Genomic DNA, 19,879 nt, shown 5'->3' with positions numbered 1-19,879 from the left:
AGAAGGATTTGGTACTTATTAACTCTTTGGTCAGCTTATTTCCCTATCTGAATGTTGGTTTTGTCATTGCAAAAGATGCTAAATGATACTCATTGTTCATGTACATTAAGTTCAGTAACATTTTAAGAATAATTATTGATTTAGCATCTGATTGGAATATTTTTTCCCCTATTTTATAGGCTATGTACAGAGTCTGATCAGACGAGTTGTAAATAATGTAAATATTGTTATAAATAATCTGATACTAAAATATGTTGAAGATGATATTGTCCTTTCAGTCAACATCACATCTGCAGAATGCTATACAGTAGGTGAATTGTGGGATCGTGCATTCATGGATATTTCTGGTGAGTAAACATCAAGATTAGTATAGCTTTTTCTTCTGTTGAAACATTTATCTTGGATTCTAAACCTTTTTTGAGCCACCAGGCTCTTGGCTAGTCTACTGAAAGCTTTATATCTTCATCCTGAAAAAAATGCACATATATTAAATTTAGCATACAATTATAGGAGATTATTAGACTGTCAGATGAAGAAATCTGACTTATTTTCTAATACTGTTAATTTTTATTCTTATCTCATGCTTGTTTCAAATGTTAATATCATATTTTACAGTACTGTGGGTTGAAGGAATACAAATTAAATAATAGTTAAAATTTTGAAAGTTTTTGAAAGAGGAAAGGGAATGTGTTGCTTTTATATAGTTCAGTAATGGCAAAATTGTGTATCTGACTCTATGTTTTAGATTTGTATGCTGCAGAGCATATTTGGGATTTTTGGCTAATCACAAAGCCTCCTTTATTATGTGCTGCATTTTCCTTATGCTTATATTAAAAGAACTATTAAATAATAATATATTTTTAATAACTACCAAATACTTATTATTTTATATATTATGTTCAACATGGAAGGTAGGCATGTTGTGAAAGCCTTGAAAATACAGCTGTGAAAAAAATAGTGCTGCTGCTCTGCTAAAGTATGTAATAGTTAAAAAAGTCAACACTTTTTGATACACTTTCTGATAGGATAGGGAGTGGATATTTTTGGAAAATATAGTAAGGAGACTGTTGTGAATGCCTTTTATCTGTGATTTGCCATTGTACATAATTTGTAAAGTTGCTGGCACTAAAGTTAGATTACCTGAGTTTGAATCTTGACTCTCCCAACTTCATAGAGATGTATGATCTTGTGTGAGTTACTTTGCGGTTTCTTATTTTCCTCAAATACATACCATAGCATAAAAGTATTTGGTACATAGTAAGTGCTCAGAAAGTGAGCTGCTATTATTATTATTTAAATTAATTTTCTCAGATTCTCTTTACAATTCCATAAAGTGATATCCTTTCTCATTGGTTTAGTTTTGTATTCATTTTTTTAAGTCCTAGTTACAAGAAAGCAAAGTGAAATTGAATCTCAGGGTTTCCTAACTCACCTTGTTAAGGCATACAAATAAGAACTAGAAGAACTGAAATACAGTTGTTTTGTATTTTGTTCTTTATGGTTTGGCCTTCACATTTTAAAAATGAAAAATAATCCTGGTATTGCAGCTCTGTTGTAAGGTATAAATAAGAGCATGCAAAAACCCAAGCTTGTTTCTGAGATATTGTCAGTGCCTCTAAAAGGGGAAGCAGTATCTAATCTACTTCAGAAGTTAAAGGATTAAAACAAAATAGTTAAGAAAGAATGAAGTCTTCATATATGGTAAAACATGGATGAATCTTGAAAACATTATACATGCACGTAAGCATTTCTTTAAGACATACATAGTACTTAGGAGTGGGTTTGTTAGGAGGATATGCAAATGTTCACATTTTCAAAATAATGCAGTGTCTTTTTCTACAGTGCTTGTTAGGTGAGCATAATTATTACCCTCATTTTATAGATTGGATTGTAGCACATTATCTGAAAATACCAGAAGAAGAATTCATTTTGTATGTTTTTAAGATAGTTCCTATTAGTGTTTAGGAAAGTATTTTTCAAAACTTAATCCTTTTCACTTTCACAGAAACATTTTCTAGAATATCTGTGAAATATGATCACTTTAGCATAAAGTGATTCTTATAGCTTAATGGAGAAGAACATGTGCTCTGGAGTAAGGTTTTCAGAGTTTGAATTATAGCTCTGCTCTTTATACACTGTCTGAAAAGACAAATTATTTATCCTTATTGTGCCTTCATTCCACAGCTTTTAAACAGAGCCGTATAGATATTATAAGAGAGAATGACTGCAAAAGATTTAGTGTACTGTCTAATAGCAAATACTCAGTGAATTTTAATTACTATAAAGAGAGGGAAAAGCATCTAGAGGGTTTCTTTCATTTCTTCTTATGATAATTTCTTTCCTATTTTGATAATTTCTTTAATTTGTGTACATGTATATAATAGTAACTAAATCATTTATGTACTGTATAACATGAAATAATGTGGTTTGTATTTTTTTCAGTTAAAAAATTTAAAATTTATTTCCTTAATAAAACCTTACTATTTTCATACATATACATACTTATTACATGTCTTAAAAACTTAAATCCAAAAGAAGAAAACAAAATTAAATGCTGAATTAATTAGAGGTTGCCAGGATGTACTCAGAAATAGAACGGACTAAAACATAGTTTATTGTTTTGAAGATTGCAATGGCCATAGTGTATGGATAGTTGTTAACTTAAAATCACTGACTAGGTAGATTTGGGCCTGATATTTATCGAGGAATTATTGTTAGAAATAAATTTTCTAAAGGTTTTGTTCTCTAGTTTGATACTTTACCAGCAATTGTTTCCATTTTTATTCCTTGAAAAGGAACTTTATAACATTACTGGTAATTTGGTAATTTCTTCATTAGTCATTATTTAAAAACATGTTGGCCACTAGAATTTTCTGTGATGATGGAAATGTTTTACTTTTTACTGTCCAGTACCCTAGCCACTAGCTGTATGTGGCTTTTGAGTACATGCAATGTGGCTAATGCAGCCAAGGACCTGAAATTTTATTTTCGTATAATTTTAATTAATTCATAGGTAAGTTTAAATAACACTGTATTGATGGTGGCTACCATATTGAAGAGTGCAAGCTTTGAGAACAGCAGTAAGTTTTTCAGTGGAGAAATAAATGTTAAATAAGTGACTATTACTCAAATGTTTTTATAATGTGGTTTTTCAAGAATTTTATTGTTATTTAATATTCCATTGCAGATAGTGAAATGTAGAAAAATTTTTATAAACTTTGTCTTAAATTTGTAGTTGGGAGTCAAGCAAATTGGGGACAAGCTGCTTCATTTCTTTGGCTTCTATTTGATTCTTCATACATTAAATGGGGATTATTGTGCCTATTTCATAATATTATTGGAAGCTTTCAGTGATACATTAAATGTGAAGTTCTGTTCATAGGTGCTGACAGTCCTATATTAAATGCTTTATTAATCTCATTTCTGCTATTATTATTTTTTTATTACTGTTAACACTAATAAATAATTGCCTTTCTTTTCCTTCTAACTTTACTTTTTACTTAAAAGGTTTTTCTTTTTTCTTTTAGCAACTGATCTGGTGTTGAGAAAGGTTATCAATTTTTCTGACTGTACAGTTTGTCTTGATAAACGAAATGCCAGTGGTAAAATAGAATTCTACCAGGATCCTTTATTGTACAAGTGTTCCTTCAGAACTCGTCTGCATTTTACATATGATAACCTAAATTCCAAGATGCCATCTGTTATAAAAGTAGGTGTTTCTTTTCCTAGTAGAAAAGTTGCATGTTTCTATTTTATTTGTTGATTGTTATACATACTAATCATTGTTAAAAAGCAATGAGGAAATTAACCTCAAACATATAATGTAAAAAAGTTTTGTTTATATTATAACTTTTATGTTATTATGTGTTATAACTTTTTTTCATTTTGTGTTCTAATAGAGATATTTTGGGGACAACTTTTTTTTTCCTGTGACTGTAGATTCTGTTTTAGTTTGTCCAGCTGATTGTTAGTGTTTTTCTCTTCAATTAGATAGAGGAGATCATATCAAAATAGTATGTATATACCCACGGTGGACTGAATATTAGTCTGTATTTCAGTCCTTACAAATTTTTCATCTGATAATAGTTTCTGACCCTTGTTTTTCTTAGATAACTTTATAAGACTTAATTTGCTTATCTATTAGTTTATTGGTTAAGAAATTTTAGTTGTCTATGGTTTCATAATGTGATTAAAATCTTAAGAATAGTGAATGTTTCAGTAATGTCTTTGATCCATGTGAAAATTTGTTCTCCAGGTATTGGCAGATATTTTTAGTGTGTATAGTTATTCTCTAAGTATAAATTTTGTGTTGTTTTATTGCATAAAAATTTTCTATACCTCTTATCTATTTGTCTATATTTGAAAAAGAATTCACACAGTGACTTGTGATCTTGTTAACTAAGTTTTCACATGGAATAAATTTTTATTATTGAATTATAAGCTTTTGTACTGTAATGAGAAAGCCAGTCCTAAGTCTGAACACTGATATTGATCACTGCTTGTTTTGGCGTGGCTATATAAATTATTTATTATTTTTACATTGTGCTTTTAAAACATAAGACATGTCATTTTATGTAACTTTGTATTTATACATGAATTCCACCCATTTTCTTTGGTAGTGCTCAGTCTTGAGTATCTTTTTTTCCTTACCCTTTGTACAGGACACATTGTTTTCTTTAAATTCTGTTACTCTTTCCTTCTGTTTTTGAATTAGTTTCTTAGGCAAATGTAAGCATGGAATAGTGTTGATTCAATAGTAACTGTGTCCCTATCCCAGGACAATGGACTTAAACATCCCTTCTTTGATCTTGACTCTACCAGTGAAGTTGGGGAATGTTAAGAGTAAATTCAAGATACATTTTGAAAACAAGTAATGGATATAGGGAAACCTTACCATATAAAAATTTTTTTATTGTTCTTTAATACAAATTTAATTGTACATTTTAGGATGTGGGTAAATTAGAGGAGAGTGGTACTGAAAATTAAATTTTCAGTTTTTTATTCATAGTATTGTGATATAAGATTTGGTGTTTTGAGTTAGAGCCATGATTTTTTTCCCTAGGAAATAAGTATTAAATGGACATGGTTAAGCTCATTGATCATCTCAAAGACAGGGAATTTCCGAAACTGTTTGAGACACTCTTAATTACTTGTCTAAGATTTTCATGTATGTTTCATTAAGTGACTTTTGAATTTATTTGTATTTGGGTAGACTTTTTGTAATTTTCTATCTTTTGTGAGTAATAAATGTCTTAGAGATTGTATCATCTATGAGATACAGAGCATACAGATGTGTTATTTAACATTTCCCCTGTTAGTAAAAATTTACTTTTCCATAACAGTTTTTCAGAGGAATGAAAGTCTACACATAAATCTTTGACCACATCTCTGATTGATTCCTTAGGAATGATTTCTGTAATTGCAAATATCTTATTAATGGATTTAAACTTTTAAGGCCTGTCATTTGAACTACAAAATTGCTTCCAGAAATGTTTAACCAGTGTATATGCTCATGAACATTAAGGGGAGTGCCTGTATTATACTCTGCTATCCTTAAATATGATCATACTTAAAAAAGCCAACTTGTTTAGCAAAAATAATGCAATTTAATATTAATTTGATTATTAGTGAACTTAGATATTTTAAAATATGTTCACTGGCCATTATTTTTTTGAAAAATTCATTCAGGTTCTTTGTCAGTTTTCCTGTTGTTGGTTAGCTTTATTGATTTTAAAGATATCTATATGTATACTGTATAAAACATCATATTTTAAAGGTATACATGTTTGTGTGTGTAAGATTATAAGTGCACACACATGTGTGTGCAGGCTGACGCTGGTTTTGCTAAGACAGCTTTCACTGGTGCTGTTGGTGCCCTACGGTGTTTAAAAGGATGTGGCAGAGAAATGTCAGATTTAAGAAGAGCTTCGCAGGCCTGCGTTGCACACCTGCACGACCCTTCCTTGATTTTCTTACCTCTTCATAGTCTGTTTGGTGTATGATTTTTGTCAGTTTTTAAAACCTGTACTCATATTTGAATATGGTATTTTATACCTCCCTGTATAACTTGCTTCCCTTCAAGTACAGTTTTTTTGTGCTTTTATCCCTAAAGATATGCGGATGCCATTACTTTTTCAAGTTTAATAGACACTCAAATACCAGTTGGTTAAAATAAACCTTCCAAAAGACTTACTTTATGGCTTAACTGGTTTTATTCCATGTTTATGTAACAACAGGAAATTATTATATTGAGCTTGTCTTTATATTTTATTGATGTATTGTTCTTTAAGGGGAACTTCGATCGTTGACTTTGTGCCCTATTGATAGTAATTAGTCTTATTTCTTATAATAGATTCATGTTGTAAATTTTATACCATGTTTAATTCTCTTATTTAAAGTTTGTTTGAGAAATTTTCCTGGTCATATTTTCACTTTGTTTTCTATATCTGACAGTTATTTTACCATGTGCATACTTCCATAGTTATAATGTTAGTAGTTTACTCACTTAACATGTTTTTAGAATATGTATGCATTCTTTTTGGTTAATAAAGCTGGAAAGGGTGGATTAATGACTTATAAAATGATGTCATGAAACTTTTATGTGTGACAGAGATCTTTATGGTTTTTGTTGGAGTACTGTTATACTCTTAATATTATAGGATGGGTATTTTGTTAACAAAAAATTTTGGGAAAAGTTATCTTGAAATCCATTGTGACTGTATCTTCTCATGATCATTTCTATTTCCACTTAGATAGTTGGGATTAACATTGCTTCTGTCTAAAGTTACTGATCATCATAGGAAAATTTGTTTAAATTTTTAATATTTTAGAACTGTCATTTTGGCTTAAATATTAGAAACATTGAGACATTACTGTTTTTCCTACGGTACTCCATTTTAAGGCTTAACATTTCTGTACTTATGTTTAAATAGTATTCTCTTTGAATATACTTCTGTTGATGCTTTTGTTTTTCTCCAAAATACAGATTCATACCTTAGTAGAGAGTTTGAAACTTTCTATCACTGATCAACAGTTGCCTATGTTTATCCGTATAATGCAACTTGGGATTGCTCTTTACTATGGAGAAATAGGAAATTTTAAAGATGGAGAAACAGAAGATTGTACTTGTCACAATAAAGATATGTTGGGAAATGTTACAGGTAAATACAACAAAATTTTTGTAACTATTGTTCTTACAAAAATGTTTTCACCATTGTGAAACTTGAAAAGCTACATTAGATTATGTTTTACAGTATTCTAATATGATGGGATGATTTGCTTAACATTGATTTTTTTCTTTTCTACATTTTTACATACTATTCTCACTTTCTTTTTTCTACATGCTAAAAATAACTTGACTATTTCTAGTAGGTGTAAGTGTTCAGAATATACATTATATAAAAGGATATTCCAATCTCAAGATTTCTTAGTAAGTTATAGTACAGTTGACCCTTGAACACATGGGTTTGAACTGTGCAAGATCCACTTACACACAAATATTTTTCAGTAAAACTGCATGATCCATGGTTGGTTGAATCCTCAGATACAGAACTGTGAATATGATAGTGAGTTGACTATAAAGTTATACCTGGATTTTCATCTTGTACTCCTAACCACCTTGTTGTTCAGGGAGCAGCTATATTGATAACTTTTCTATAAAGTCTCACTGAGTTATTTTAACTAAGTTATTTATACTTAATTATCATATGTAATTATAATTAACTATGTGTGCTGTGCTTAGTCGCTCAGTCATGTCTGACTCTTTGTGACCCCATGGACTGCAGCCCGCTATGCTCCTCTGTCCATGGGGATTCTCCGGGCCACAGTACTGGAGTGGGTTGCCATGCCCTCCCAGGGATCTTCCTAACCCAGGGATCGAACCCAGGTCTCCTGCAATGCAGGTGGATTCTTTACCGACTGAGCTACCAGGATAGCCTATAATAAACTATAATTGTATCTAATTAACTGTATGTTTTGGAGGATACCTAGTTAATTAATTGGAGTATTACTCTTTGAAATATATACTTCATTGAAAGATACTTAGTGGGTTAATTTCCCTTATTCAATTCATGATACTTTTACTAAAACCTATTTGTGTGTAAGACATTATTGGTGGGAATGTAGGAGAATGCAGAGGTTATTATACATTGGAGTGGACAGACATGTGAACAGTTAGTTAAGCACTTAAACAGTTAATTAAGTATGATGGCAGATGTTTGACTTATTAACATTAGAGGTATTAACAATTAGAAGTAGAAAAATGGTGAAAGGAGTGATAGGGTTTGACTTGTGTTGGTCTGAGTCTCAGGAAAAATTTGGAGAGGGTGATGATTGACTTCCATAGTTAGAGCCTTTAGCTAAAGGGCATTTAAAACTTGGGAATAAATAACCCTATTAAAAAGTGGGCAAACGGCCTTTATAGACCTGTTTCCAGAAAGAATATCCAGGTGGCCAACAAGCATGTGAAAATATGCTCAGTATCATTAGTCATGAAGGGTAATACAAGTCAAAACCACAATGAGATAGTGCTTTATAGCTAGTAACCAATGTAGTTAAAAACGACTCATAGTAAGTGTTGGCAAGGATGTGGGAAAATTGGAACCGTTAAGCGTAGATGGTGGGAATGGTACACAATCTGGTTTGTCAAAAAGTTGTACATAGAGTTAACATATAATCCAGCAGTTCTGTTCCTAGGGTTATATGACAGAACTGGTAGAACAAAAACTAGTTGAACAAAACCTAGCGTGTAGAAGCTGGTCAGTTCATTTTTTTCCACCCTGCTATTATGGTAAATTTCAGATATTAATATATGGAAAATTGAAAGTATTATACAATCAACAGCCACTATGTGGTTGAGTAGATGTGTAGAATCTACTCATCATCTAGATTCTACAGTGAATATTTATCATATTTGCTTATCATGTATGTGTTCATCTAACACCACTTTCCCTCCATTGATTCAACCAGTTTTTGCTGCATTTCACAGTTAAGTTATGGACTTACTTCACTGCTAGATTTCAGCAGCATATCCCTAGCTAGAGTTTATGTTTATTGATGGTTCTTTTTCTTTTTTTTTTAAAGGTTAAATTCATAAGGTGAAATGCATAAGTGTTAAATTAAGTATGCTATTTAAGAAGTTTTGAGAAATGTATATGCCTGTGTGATACTGGACACTCATCAAAATATGTGTCATTAATATCTCAAAAAGTTATCTCATGCCACTATTCAGTCACTTCCCTTCCTCCAACTGCCTGCCCAGCCCCCTTCCACTCAAGAAAACCCTGTTCTGAATCTCTAAAAAAGAAAGAAGCATGCATTAGTTTTTGCTGATTCTGGAATTTCATGTAAATAGAAACATATAGTAGAAATTCTCCTGTGAAAGGATTCTTTCCTTAAGCATAGTATTGTTTTTTTACTTTTCATTTTTAAGAACTTTTTAAGACTTAATTTTTTGAGCAATTTTAGATTTGCAACAAAATTGAAGGGTAGGTACAGAGATTTCCCATATATCCCTGCTCTCATACATGCATAACCTCCCCCATTATCAGCATCCCTCTACTTATCACAACTGATGAACCTATATCATTATTGCCCAGAGTCAGTAGTTTAGTTAAAGTTCACTGTTGCTGATGTATATTCTGTGGGTTGGACAAATGTATCCATCATTTTGGTATCCTTCATAGTATTTTCACTGCTCTGAAAGCATTGTATTTTGGGGGTTCATCTGTGTTGTTATATATATATCAGTGTTTGTTTCCTTTTTATTGCTAAGTACATTGAATGACTATGCCATATGAGTGTAACACAGTTTATTTAGACATTACCCTGTTGATGAATGCTTGAGGTATTTCCACTTTTGGTTATCAAAAGTGAAAATGACCTGGACATTCTTCTGCAAGTCTCTTGAAGACATGTAGCTATTCTTTTTCTTGGTTTAATACCTAACAGAAGAATTACTACATACTTTTTTAAAAAAGAAATTACCAGGCTTTTTTTCCCCAAAGTAATTGTGCCATTTTACATTCCCATGAACAATGTATGCCAATTGCTTCACATCCTTGGCAGCATTTGTTGTTGTCAGTCCTTTTTCACTTTTTGCCATTCTGATGTATATGTTGTGGTTGCTCATTGTGGTTTTAATTTGCACTTCCCTGATCAATTATTTTGAACTTTTTTGGTGTAATTTTTGACAATTAATATATCTGACTTTGTGCCATTTGATAAATATTTGCCTATTTTAAAAACTTCTTTGGGTTTCCTTACAGAATGGTGACTTTTTCCCTTAATCTTTTTTATTGAAGTATAGTTGATTTACAGTGTTATGTTAGTTTTTGCTGTCCAGAGAAGTGAGTCAGCTATGTATAAAGGTGGTTCTTTATATATTTTGAATTCAAGAGTGATAATACATGTCAAATACCCTTAGGGAATGTTTTTTTGCTGGTGTCTGACTTGCCCAATTCATTTTTTTTTTTTTTTTAAATTTTAAATTTATTTGTTTATTTATTTTTTCAGTGGGTTTTGTCATACATTGACATGAATCAGCAATAGATTTACATGTATTCCCCATCCCGATCCCCCCTCCCACCTCCCTCTCCACCCGATTCCTCTGGGTCTTCCCAGTGCACCAGGCTCGAGCACTTGTCTCATGCATCCCACCTGGGCTGGTGACCTGTTTCACCATAGATAATATCCAATTCATTTTTTAATAGGTGTTTCTTGAGCAGTTTTAAATTTTGATTGAATGCAATTTTTAAAATTTTATTTTATGACTATTACTTTATGTGTTCTAAGAAGATGATTAGGTTTCCTCCTTTTTTTTGTTGTTGTTTAAAAAAAAAAAGGTTGCTTGCTTCCAAACACATTTGAATTTTTTTTTTGTCCCCAGCTGTCTAAAGCAGAAATTCTTAACCTTCTATTGTGCATGTTATGGATTCTTTTGACACACTGGTAAAGCCAATGAACCTTTTCTTGGAAAGTTTTAAGTGCCTTGATTTTAATGTCTTGATGTCCTTTCTTCATGTTATTTGTGCTTAGAGTACATTAAGGTTTTTGTATCTGTGAGTTTATAGTTTTCAGATATACTTAGAAAAATTGGGGGCATTATTTCAAATACCTTTTTCAATTCCCCTTTCTCCTTTGGGGACTCCAATAACATGTATATTGGGCTGCTTGAAGTTCCACAGAGCTCTCTGATGTTCTGTTCATCATGTTTTTCTTTTTCCTTTCATTTTCTGGTTTCACTTTTGATAGTTTGTATTTCTGTTCAAGATCACTCGTCTTCTGTAGCTAATCTGCTGTTAATCACATCTACTTTATGTTTCATCTCAGATACTGTATTTTTCATCTCTAGAGGTTCAGTTGGGATTATTAAAAATAACTTTGGGCTTTTTTTGAATATCATTTTATTTAGATAGCTGTTTTAATGTTTTTGTTTACTAATGCTATAAAATATGTTATTACTAGGTCTTTTTTTGTGGACTAACTTTTATTTTTCCTCATTGTTATATCCTCCTGCTTCTTTGCACATCTGATAATTGGATGCTAGACACTGTGAATTTTATTTGTTGGGTGCTGGATATTATTGTATTCTAGAAAACATTTAAGTTACTTGGAAGCAATTTAATTCAATTGTCTTGCCTTAAAGGTTTTTAGATGGGGTTTAAAACCTTTAGCAGCCATTAGTTTAAGCCCAGTTTTATTCCACTATTGAGATAATTACCCCTTTGCGTACTGTACTTGGTCTTCTGTGAATTAGAGCTTTTCTCTTTCTTGGTGGTAGGAACACAGACTATTCCCAGTTGTAAGTCTTGGGGGGTATTTTCTTTGCCCCTTTCTGGTGGTTCTTCTAAAGACCTTAGTTTCCTCGTATGAAACTGATGAATACTCAGGTGAAGACTGGAGTGGGGCCCTCTGCAGGTCCTTCTTGTTTGGTACTCTGTTCTGCAAACTCTAGGTACCTTAGTCTACCTACACTCAATACTCTGTTTTCTAATCTGTGAGTCCTCTGAGCTCTACTTGGATTCCCTCTTTCTTGTTGTAGCTTAGAAACTCATTCTAGACAGTAAAACTGGGCCAGTCAAACTCATTTCCCTTGTTTCTCTTCTCTCAGAACTTACTGTCCTTCATTGCCTGAAGTTCAGTGTCTGAAAACTCTTATTTCCTGTATTTTGTCTTTTTGTTGTTTTTTAATACGTGCTTCAGTATTAACATGTTGAAACAGTGAAGTATAGCAGAAAGTCTAATACCTGTTATAGTTTCAAAGTACTGACGTGTGTAAGATATTTTGAGATAGCTTCACCACTGTTATTTGATATATTTATGATTTCTTTAGGTTTTAGAGTTGAAGGTACTAGTGGTGTAACTGTGATTTGTTACCTGCATTCGTAATTAGAAGAATGCTTCATTTTAGTTAAGTACTGAATATATATTTTTTTCAATGAAAGTTATGAAATTCCTGAATTCTGCCAAAGGGTCCCATGTTAAGATGCACCATTTCAAAGGCAAAGAATATTTTAAGAAATTCTGACCAGAGTTGAAAGAGATGCTTTTTTCTTCTTCAGGTCCTAATTCATTCTTTTGACAAAGGAGTAAGCAAGGATTTGGAACTTCAAAAGCATCTTTCATAAAAAACCTCTCTTCATTATTAATTAATAATAAGTGTAAATTATAATGACTGATTTCTTAGACTTCTCTGAGTGATGTTTCTTTTGCTTCAAAAGATCAAGCAGTGGGATACTCCTTCTATTGAACGGTTTTGATAAGAGAGGTCCAGAGTTCAGCTCTGTGGACCCAGTCTGGTCTTGGGTTGAGCTGACCTGACTTTTTGTTTTATTACCAAGATGATATTCAGTGATGATGCCCTATTTGAGATCTTATTAGGGACAGTTAATAATAAGCTTTATTTATTCCTCAGTATCAGAAATTTATATGGTATTTATGGTTAAACAGCAAGATATGAAGATGATGTAAAACATTTTCTGGATTTTTAAGTTTTCTAATTTATATTGAAGTAAAATGACTAAGGTCTCTTGGTACTGTATTTAGGTACTCTAGTTATTATTTATCAAGTTTTGTCCCAGATGAAAGAGGTCAGTAGCCATGTGTTACGACTTAAAAGTCTATGATGTTCCAAAAATCTCCTGTCATGAGGATTAAAAAAGTTGTTTTTCTCGCCAGAAAACCTAGAAGTGAATCTGAATGAGGATGATGTTTAATTGAGTATGTGTATTTATAGATTTATAAGTGAAGAGTAGATATGAGTGAATCTGCTGGCAGCTGCTTATACCATGAATTTGTTTAAAAATAATTTCTCCCCTAAATTCCATGATGATCTGCCTCATTTGTTTGTATTGTTAGAATAATGTTAAAGGACCTTGATGGATTTTCTCTTTAAAAAGGTGGAATAAGTTACAGTAGTTGGAATTTAAAACTTTAGTTTGCCAATTTATAACCAAATCTTCTTTGCTATGATTTTTTCATCTGTAGAATAAGAAAGATGTTATTCACTAATTCAGTTCAGTTGCTCAGTTGTGCCCAACTCTTTGTGACCCTATAGACTGCAGCGAAGCACCAGGTTTCCCTGTTCATCACCAACTGTCAGAGCTTGCTCAAACTCCTATCCATCGAGTCAGTGATGCCATCCAACCATCTTATCCTCTGTCACCCCCTTCTCCTGCCCTCAATTTTTCCCAGCATCAGAGTCTTTTTTTTTTTTTAATATCTGTCAATTTATTAAAAAATGGAGCAAACTGAACAACAAACTATCTTACATCTTTAAGGAAGAAAAAACACTAAATTTGAAAAGACATCACCCACTGAATTTGGACACAACAACTCTACTCAATTAAGAGAAACATTTGTACAATCCAGGTCTTTATTTTTACACCCTTCAGGCCATGAATTCATAGGGAATGGGTTCCAACAGTTCAGGTTCCTTTCCATTGGTCCTCACAGAGTGTGCTTCTCTGGGTGGAGCAGACTGGTGCTTCAGCTGAACCCAAGTCCCTTTCTCTTTGGCTTCCTTCTTTTTCTGATCATTTTCCTTCACACGTTTTAGGAAGCTATCTCGGCTCTTAGAGTGCTTAATATGCTTGATATGCACATTAATTCTCTTGGCAAGAATCTTGCCCTTAACTTGTTTGTTTACAATGATGCCAACAGCACCTAACATCAGAGTCTTCCAACGAGTGGGTTCTTCACATCAGGTGGCCAAAGTATTGGAGCTTCAGTATCAGTCCTTCCAATGAATATTCGGGACTGATTTCCTTTAGGATGAACTGGTTGGACCTCTTTGCAGTCCAAGGGACTCTCAAGAGGCTTCTTCAGTAGCACAGTTCAAAAGCATCAATACTTTGGCATTCAGCCTTCTTTATGGTCCAGTTCTCACATTCAGGCATCACTAGTGGAAAAACCGTAGCTCTGAATACAGGGACCACTGTCAGCAAAGTAATGTCTCTGCTTTTTAATATCCTGTGTGGGTTGGTCATAGCTTTTCTTCCAAGGAGCAAGCATCTTTTAATTTCATGGCTGCAGTCACCATCTGCAGTGATTTAGGAGCCCCCCCCCCCCCCCCCCCAAATAAAATCTCTCACTGTTTCCCAATCTATTTGCCATGAAGTGATGGGACCAGATGCCGTGATCTTAGTTTTTTGAATGTTGTGTTTTAAACCAACTTTTCCACTCTCCTCTTTCACTTTCATCAAGGGCCTCTTTAGTTCCTGTTCACTTTCTGCCGTAATGGTGGTGTCATCTGCGTATCTAAGGTTATTGATATTTTTCCCGACAGTCTTGATTCCAGCTTGTGCTTCATCCAGCCCGGCATTTCACATGATGTAGTCTGCATATAGAATAAGCAGGGTGACAATATACAGCCTTGACGTCCTCCTTTCCCGATTTGGAACCAGTCTGTTGTTCCATGTCCAGTTCTAACTGCAGCTTCTTGACCTGCAATCAGGTTTCTCAGGAGGCAGGTCAGATGGTCTGGTGTTCCCATCTCTTGAAGAATTTTCCACAGTTTGTTGTGATCCACACAAAGGCTTTGGCATAGTCAATAAAGCAGAAGTGGATGTTTTTCTGAACTCTCTTTTTCGATGATCCAGTGGATGTTAGCAGTTTTGTCTCTGGTTCCACTGCCTTTTCTGAATCCAGGTTGAACATCTGGAAGTTAACGGTTCACGTCTGTTCACGCCTGGTTTTAAGAATTTTGAGCATTAATTTGCTGGCATGTGAGATGAGTGCAATCGTGCAGTAGTTTGAACATTCGTTGGCCTTGTCTTTCTTTGGGGTTGGAATGAAAACTGATGTTTTCCAGTCCTGTGGCCACTGCTGAGTTTTCCACATTTGCTGGCATATTGAGTGCAGCAGTTTCACAGCATCATCTTTTAGGATTTGAAATAGCTCAACTGGAATTCCATCATATCCACTAGCTTTGTTTGTAATGATGTTTCCTAAGGCCCCCTTGACTTCACCTTCCAGGATGACTGGCTCTAGGTGTCTGTTATTCACTAATAAGAAAATCATTAACTATTATTTTTCTCAATATAATATTAAGAATAAATTAAGAATATAATATAATATTATGTTATTTTAATAATATAAGAATAATATAATATTAAGAATAATCATCATAAAATTTACTTTCATCCTTGGGATAATCCTTTTTTTGGGAGAGGAGTACATTTTGCCTAGGAACACTTGGCATTCTCTTTCTCTTTTGGATGTATCAGGAAATCAAGAACTCTTCTTGGATTTTTGTGATGTTTCTGAAAAGTGTCATTTTTTCAGCAGCTTAGCTTTATTTTTGGGAGGTAAGTTTTATGTTGTTGTTTTTGTTTAAATTAGTGAATAAAGCCCTAAAGAGTGAATTTATTCTTTGTATTTATCAAAATTTATCAAAAGTATATAATAAACTACTCACCATATAATACTGTGTAGTACTAAAGGAGACTGATCCAGTATAATGTATAGAAACTTGAAAGTGGTAATGCTAAATTATTGGTTTCAAACAATAATAACCAGTATATGATTTGTTCATGCTTTATATGTAGAAAGAATCACGTGTGAGAAACATTTGTATATAATTTAAATTCCTAATTATTCTTTTGTTTTAATTCTCTTGATTTATTTAATACAACATTACTTTGATAGGTGCTGAAGATGAAACACGAATAGATATGCAGTATCCTGCTCAGTACAAAGGCCAAGAGCTGTATTCACAGCAAGAGGACGACCAGCCACAGGGATGGGTGTCATGGGCCTGGTCACTTGTCCCTGCCATTGTGAATTATGATGATGCTGAGGAAGACTACCTTGGGAATGATCCTACATCAACTACACATCAACAAAAAGCCCAGACTTTGAAGGATCCTATTGTTTCTATAGGGTTTTATTGTACAAAGGCAACTGTGACTTTCAAAGTAGGTTTCCTTTTTTTTTAATGTTTATCTCTCAACTTTCATGCTTAAACTTTCACTTCTAGTAAGAATCTAGCTTATTTTACATTTAGTAGATGTGAGATGGAGTCTAACTATCCTTACTTCATAAAGTTACACGTCCCCTCATCTGAAATCTCTGAACTTTGGTCTCTTTTTGTCTTAAGGCCTTCTCCACTTTCCTTTTTTAATAGCTTTATAGAAAGTTTTTCTTTCCCTACTGAATCTTTCATTTGGCACACAAAGATGTCATAGTGTTTCCATTAAAAAACAGATGCACATGAGAAAATCTCCCAATATTTTATGTATCCCTCCAGCTACTATTTCATCTCTGTGTTGTCTTTCATTACAATTTTTTTTCTTTTTTTTACATTATTTGAGTTGTTGGAGTATAATTGCTTTACAATGTTATGTTTCTACTCTACAAAAAGGTGAAATCAGAGAGATATGTATATATATATATATATATATGCCCTCCCTCTTAAGCCTCCCTCCCCTCCTTTTAGTTCCACCCCTCTACGTTAGCCCAAAGCATTGAGCTGAACTCACTGTGCTATATTGCAGCTTCCCACTAGCTGCCTGTTTTATGCACGTGTGTGTGTTAGTCGCTTAGTTGTGTTCGACTCTTTGCTACCCCATAGACTTGAGCCCACCAGCCTCCTCTGTTCATGGGATTCTGCAGGCAAGAATATTGAAGTGGGTTGCCATTTCCTTCTCTAGGGAATCTTTCCGACCTAGGGATCGAACCCAGGTCTCCTGCATTGCTGCAGATTCTTTATCGTCTGAGCTTAGGGAAGTCCCTATGTATGTTTATATGTCAGTGCTACTCTGAATTTGTCCTACCCTTACATTCCTTGTCCCACCATGTCCACATCTGTTCTCCTTGTCTGCATCTCTATTTCTGCTCTGCAGATAGATTCATTTGTACCGTTTTTCTAGAAATGTATATAAAGAGTTGTTTATATAGTTTCTCTCTTTGCTTACCTCTCTTTTTCCCTTTAAGAGAGTCCTTTGTTTTTTTAATTCTCTAGATCTTGCTCTTTTTTTTAAAGCAGTATTTAAAATACTTTTGAGTACTTCCTCCATTAACAAATGCATGCAAGATCTCAAAAGATCACATAATAGGTATTTTCAAGTTAAACAATAAGGTGAACATCCTTTTATTTTAAGAAATATAATACTACTAGTACTTTGATACTGCTTATGTGTTCTTTGATCATATATTATCTTCTCTGCCTCTTAGCTATAACCCACTCTTGATTTTGGGTTATTTCTTGACCTTTTTAGTAGTTCAGTTCAGTTTAGTTGCTCAGTTGTGTCCGACTCTTTGCGACCCCATGATCTGCAGTATGCCAGGCCTCTCTGTCCATCACCAACTCCTGGAGTTCACCCAAACTCATGTCCATTGAGTCGGTGATGCCATCCAACAATCTCATCCTCTGTCTTCCCCTTCTCCTCCTGCCCTCAATCTTTCCCAGCATCAGGGTCTTTTCAAATGAGTCAGCTCTTCGCATCAGGTGGCCAGAGTATTGGGTGCTTCAGCTTCAGTCCTTGCAGTGAACACCCAGGACTGATGTCCTTTAGGATGGACTGGTTGGATCTCCTTGCAGTCCAAGGGACTCTCAAGAGTCTTCTCCAACACCACAGTTCAAAAGCATCAATTCTTTGGGACCTAGCTTTTTTATAGTCCAACTCTCACATCCATACATGACTACTGGAAGAACCACAGCCTTGACTAGATGGACCTTTTTAGTAGTAGTATCACACGTATATGTTCCTGAAGAGTATCTAATTCATTCAACAAACTTACATTAATGCCATCTGTATACCATGCATTGTTTTGTCTCTGGAGATTCACAGTGGAGAGATCAGATGTAAATCCCTCTGCCTTAAAATGTAAATTGTTAGTAAAAACAAATAAAATATATATAATATACCTCTTGATGATAAGAGTTATGTAGGAAAAAATAGAAGTAAAGAGTAATATAGTGAATGCTTCCACTAATTGTGTAGTTTAAAAGCAGGTGATCAGGTTTCATACTGAATGATGTAAGTCAGAAAGAACAATATCATGATATTGCTTATATGTGAACTCTTAAAAAATGGTACAAATGAACATATGTACAAAACAGAGATTGACTCAAAATGTACAAAACAAACTTACGGTTACCAAGAGGGGAAGAGTAGGGAAGGGATAAATTGGGAAGTTGGGACTGACATAAACACTGTGTGCTTAGTCAGTCATGTCTGACTTCTTGTGACTCCGTGGACTGTAGTCCACCAGGCTCCTTGGTCCATGGGGATTCTCCAGGCAAGAGTTTTGGAGTGGGTAGCCATGCCCTCCCCCGGGGCATCTTCCCAACCCAGGGGTTGAACCCAGGTCTTCTGCATTGCAGGTGGATTTTTCACCGTCTGAGTCACCAGGGAAGCCCATGCACTATTATTTATAAAATAGATAAACTAACGAGATCCTACTGTGTAGCACTAGAAACTTTTCAGGACTCTTAATGACCTATATGGGAATAACGTCTAAAAAGAATACATGCATGTATATGTGTAACTGACTCACTTTGCTCTACAGGAGAAACTAATACAACATTGTAAATCAACTATACTTCAGTAAGTAAATAGATAAATAGAATGATCAGAGAAAGCTTTAATGGGATGTGGGTCTTTCAGTATAGACTTGCGAAAGAGGAAGTTTTGCAGACACATGAGAATGAATATTCTAGGAATAGCAAATACAGAGGCCCCCAAATTTCAAGGAACGGCAAGGAGGCCAGTGGGCCCAAAGCACAGTGAGTTAACGTGTAAATAGTATAAAATTGTGTCAAAGAAGTTATGGCGTTGGGGGAGGCCCATAAATTGTCCAGCTATGTAGATCACTTTAGGGACTTTGTCATTAACCTTGGATGAAATAAGAAGGTTTTGGACAATTTTTAGCATAGTAGTTCTAGGCTGATCTGAATTACATCCCTGTGTTGAGAATGCGTTATAAGGGGGCAAAAGCAGCAGTAAGGAGATCAGAGAAGATTGCAATTTTCAAACAAGAGATGATGTTGATGATGCCTTGGACTAGGGTGGTAGCAGGTGGAAGTGTGAAAAGTAGTTGAATTTTGGATGTGTTTGGAAGGGCAAGAGTACAGGACTTCCTGTTAGATTTTATTGGCTGATGTAAAGGAAATAGAGTATCCAAGGATGACTCCTGAGCAACTGGAAGAGTTGAATTCTGATTTTCTGACATGAAGAGTACTATGAGAGGATTGGCTTCCCAGGTGGCTCAGTGGTAAAGAATCCACCTCCCAAATGCAGGAGACACAGGAGACATGAATTTGATCCCTGGGTTGGGAAGATCCCCTGGAGAAAGAAATGGCAACCCACTCCAGTATTCTTGCCTTTAAAATCCCATGGACAGAGGTGCTTGGTGGGTTCCAGTCCAGAGGGTCCCA

General features: G+C 34.2%; 1 protein-coding gene across 10 annotated transcripts in view; it reads left to right on the top strand.

Moving 5' to 3' along the window:
• Positions 1-19,879, top strand: part of VPS13B (vacuolar protein sorting 13 homolog B) — a 771,473-nt gene that overhangs the window by 59,169 nt on the left and 692,425 nt on the right. For all 10 annotated transcript variants that reach the window (XM_061123681.1, XM_061123682.1, XM_061123678.1 and 7 more), the window contains 4 exons: positions 180-347; positions 3,528-3,709; positions 6,986-7,160; positions 16,147-16,415. In XM_061123681.1, the coding sequence (XP_060979664.1) occupies positions 180-347; positions 3,528-3,709; positions 6,986-7,160; positions 16,147-16,415 (794 nt within the window). The remainder of the gene's footprint in view (positions 1-179; positions 348-3,527; positions 3,710-6,985; positions 7,161-16,146; positions 16,416-19,879) is intronic.

The sequence above is a fragment of the Dama dama genome, chromosome 21 (assembly GCF_033118175.1).
Source record: "Dama dama isolate Ldn47 chromosome 21, ASM3311817v1, whole genome shotgun sequence".
In the NCBI taxonomy this organism is placed as follows: domain Eukaryota; kingdom Metazoa; phylum Chordata; class Mammalia; order Artiodactyla; family Cervidae; genus Dama; species Dama dama.
Note: the sequence above shows the minus strand (reverse complement) of the source record. Positions and strands in the feature narration are given on the sequence as shown.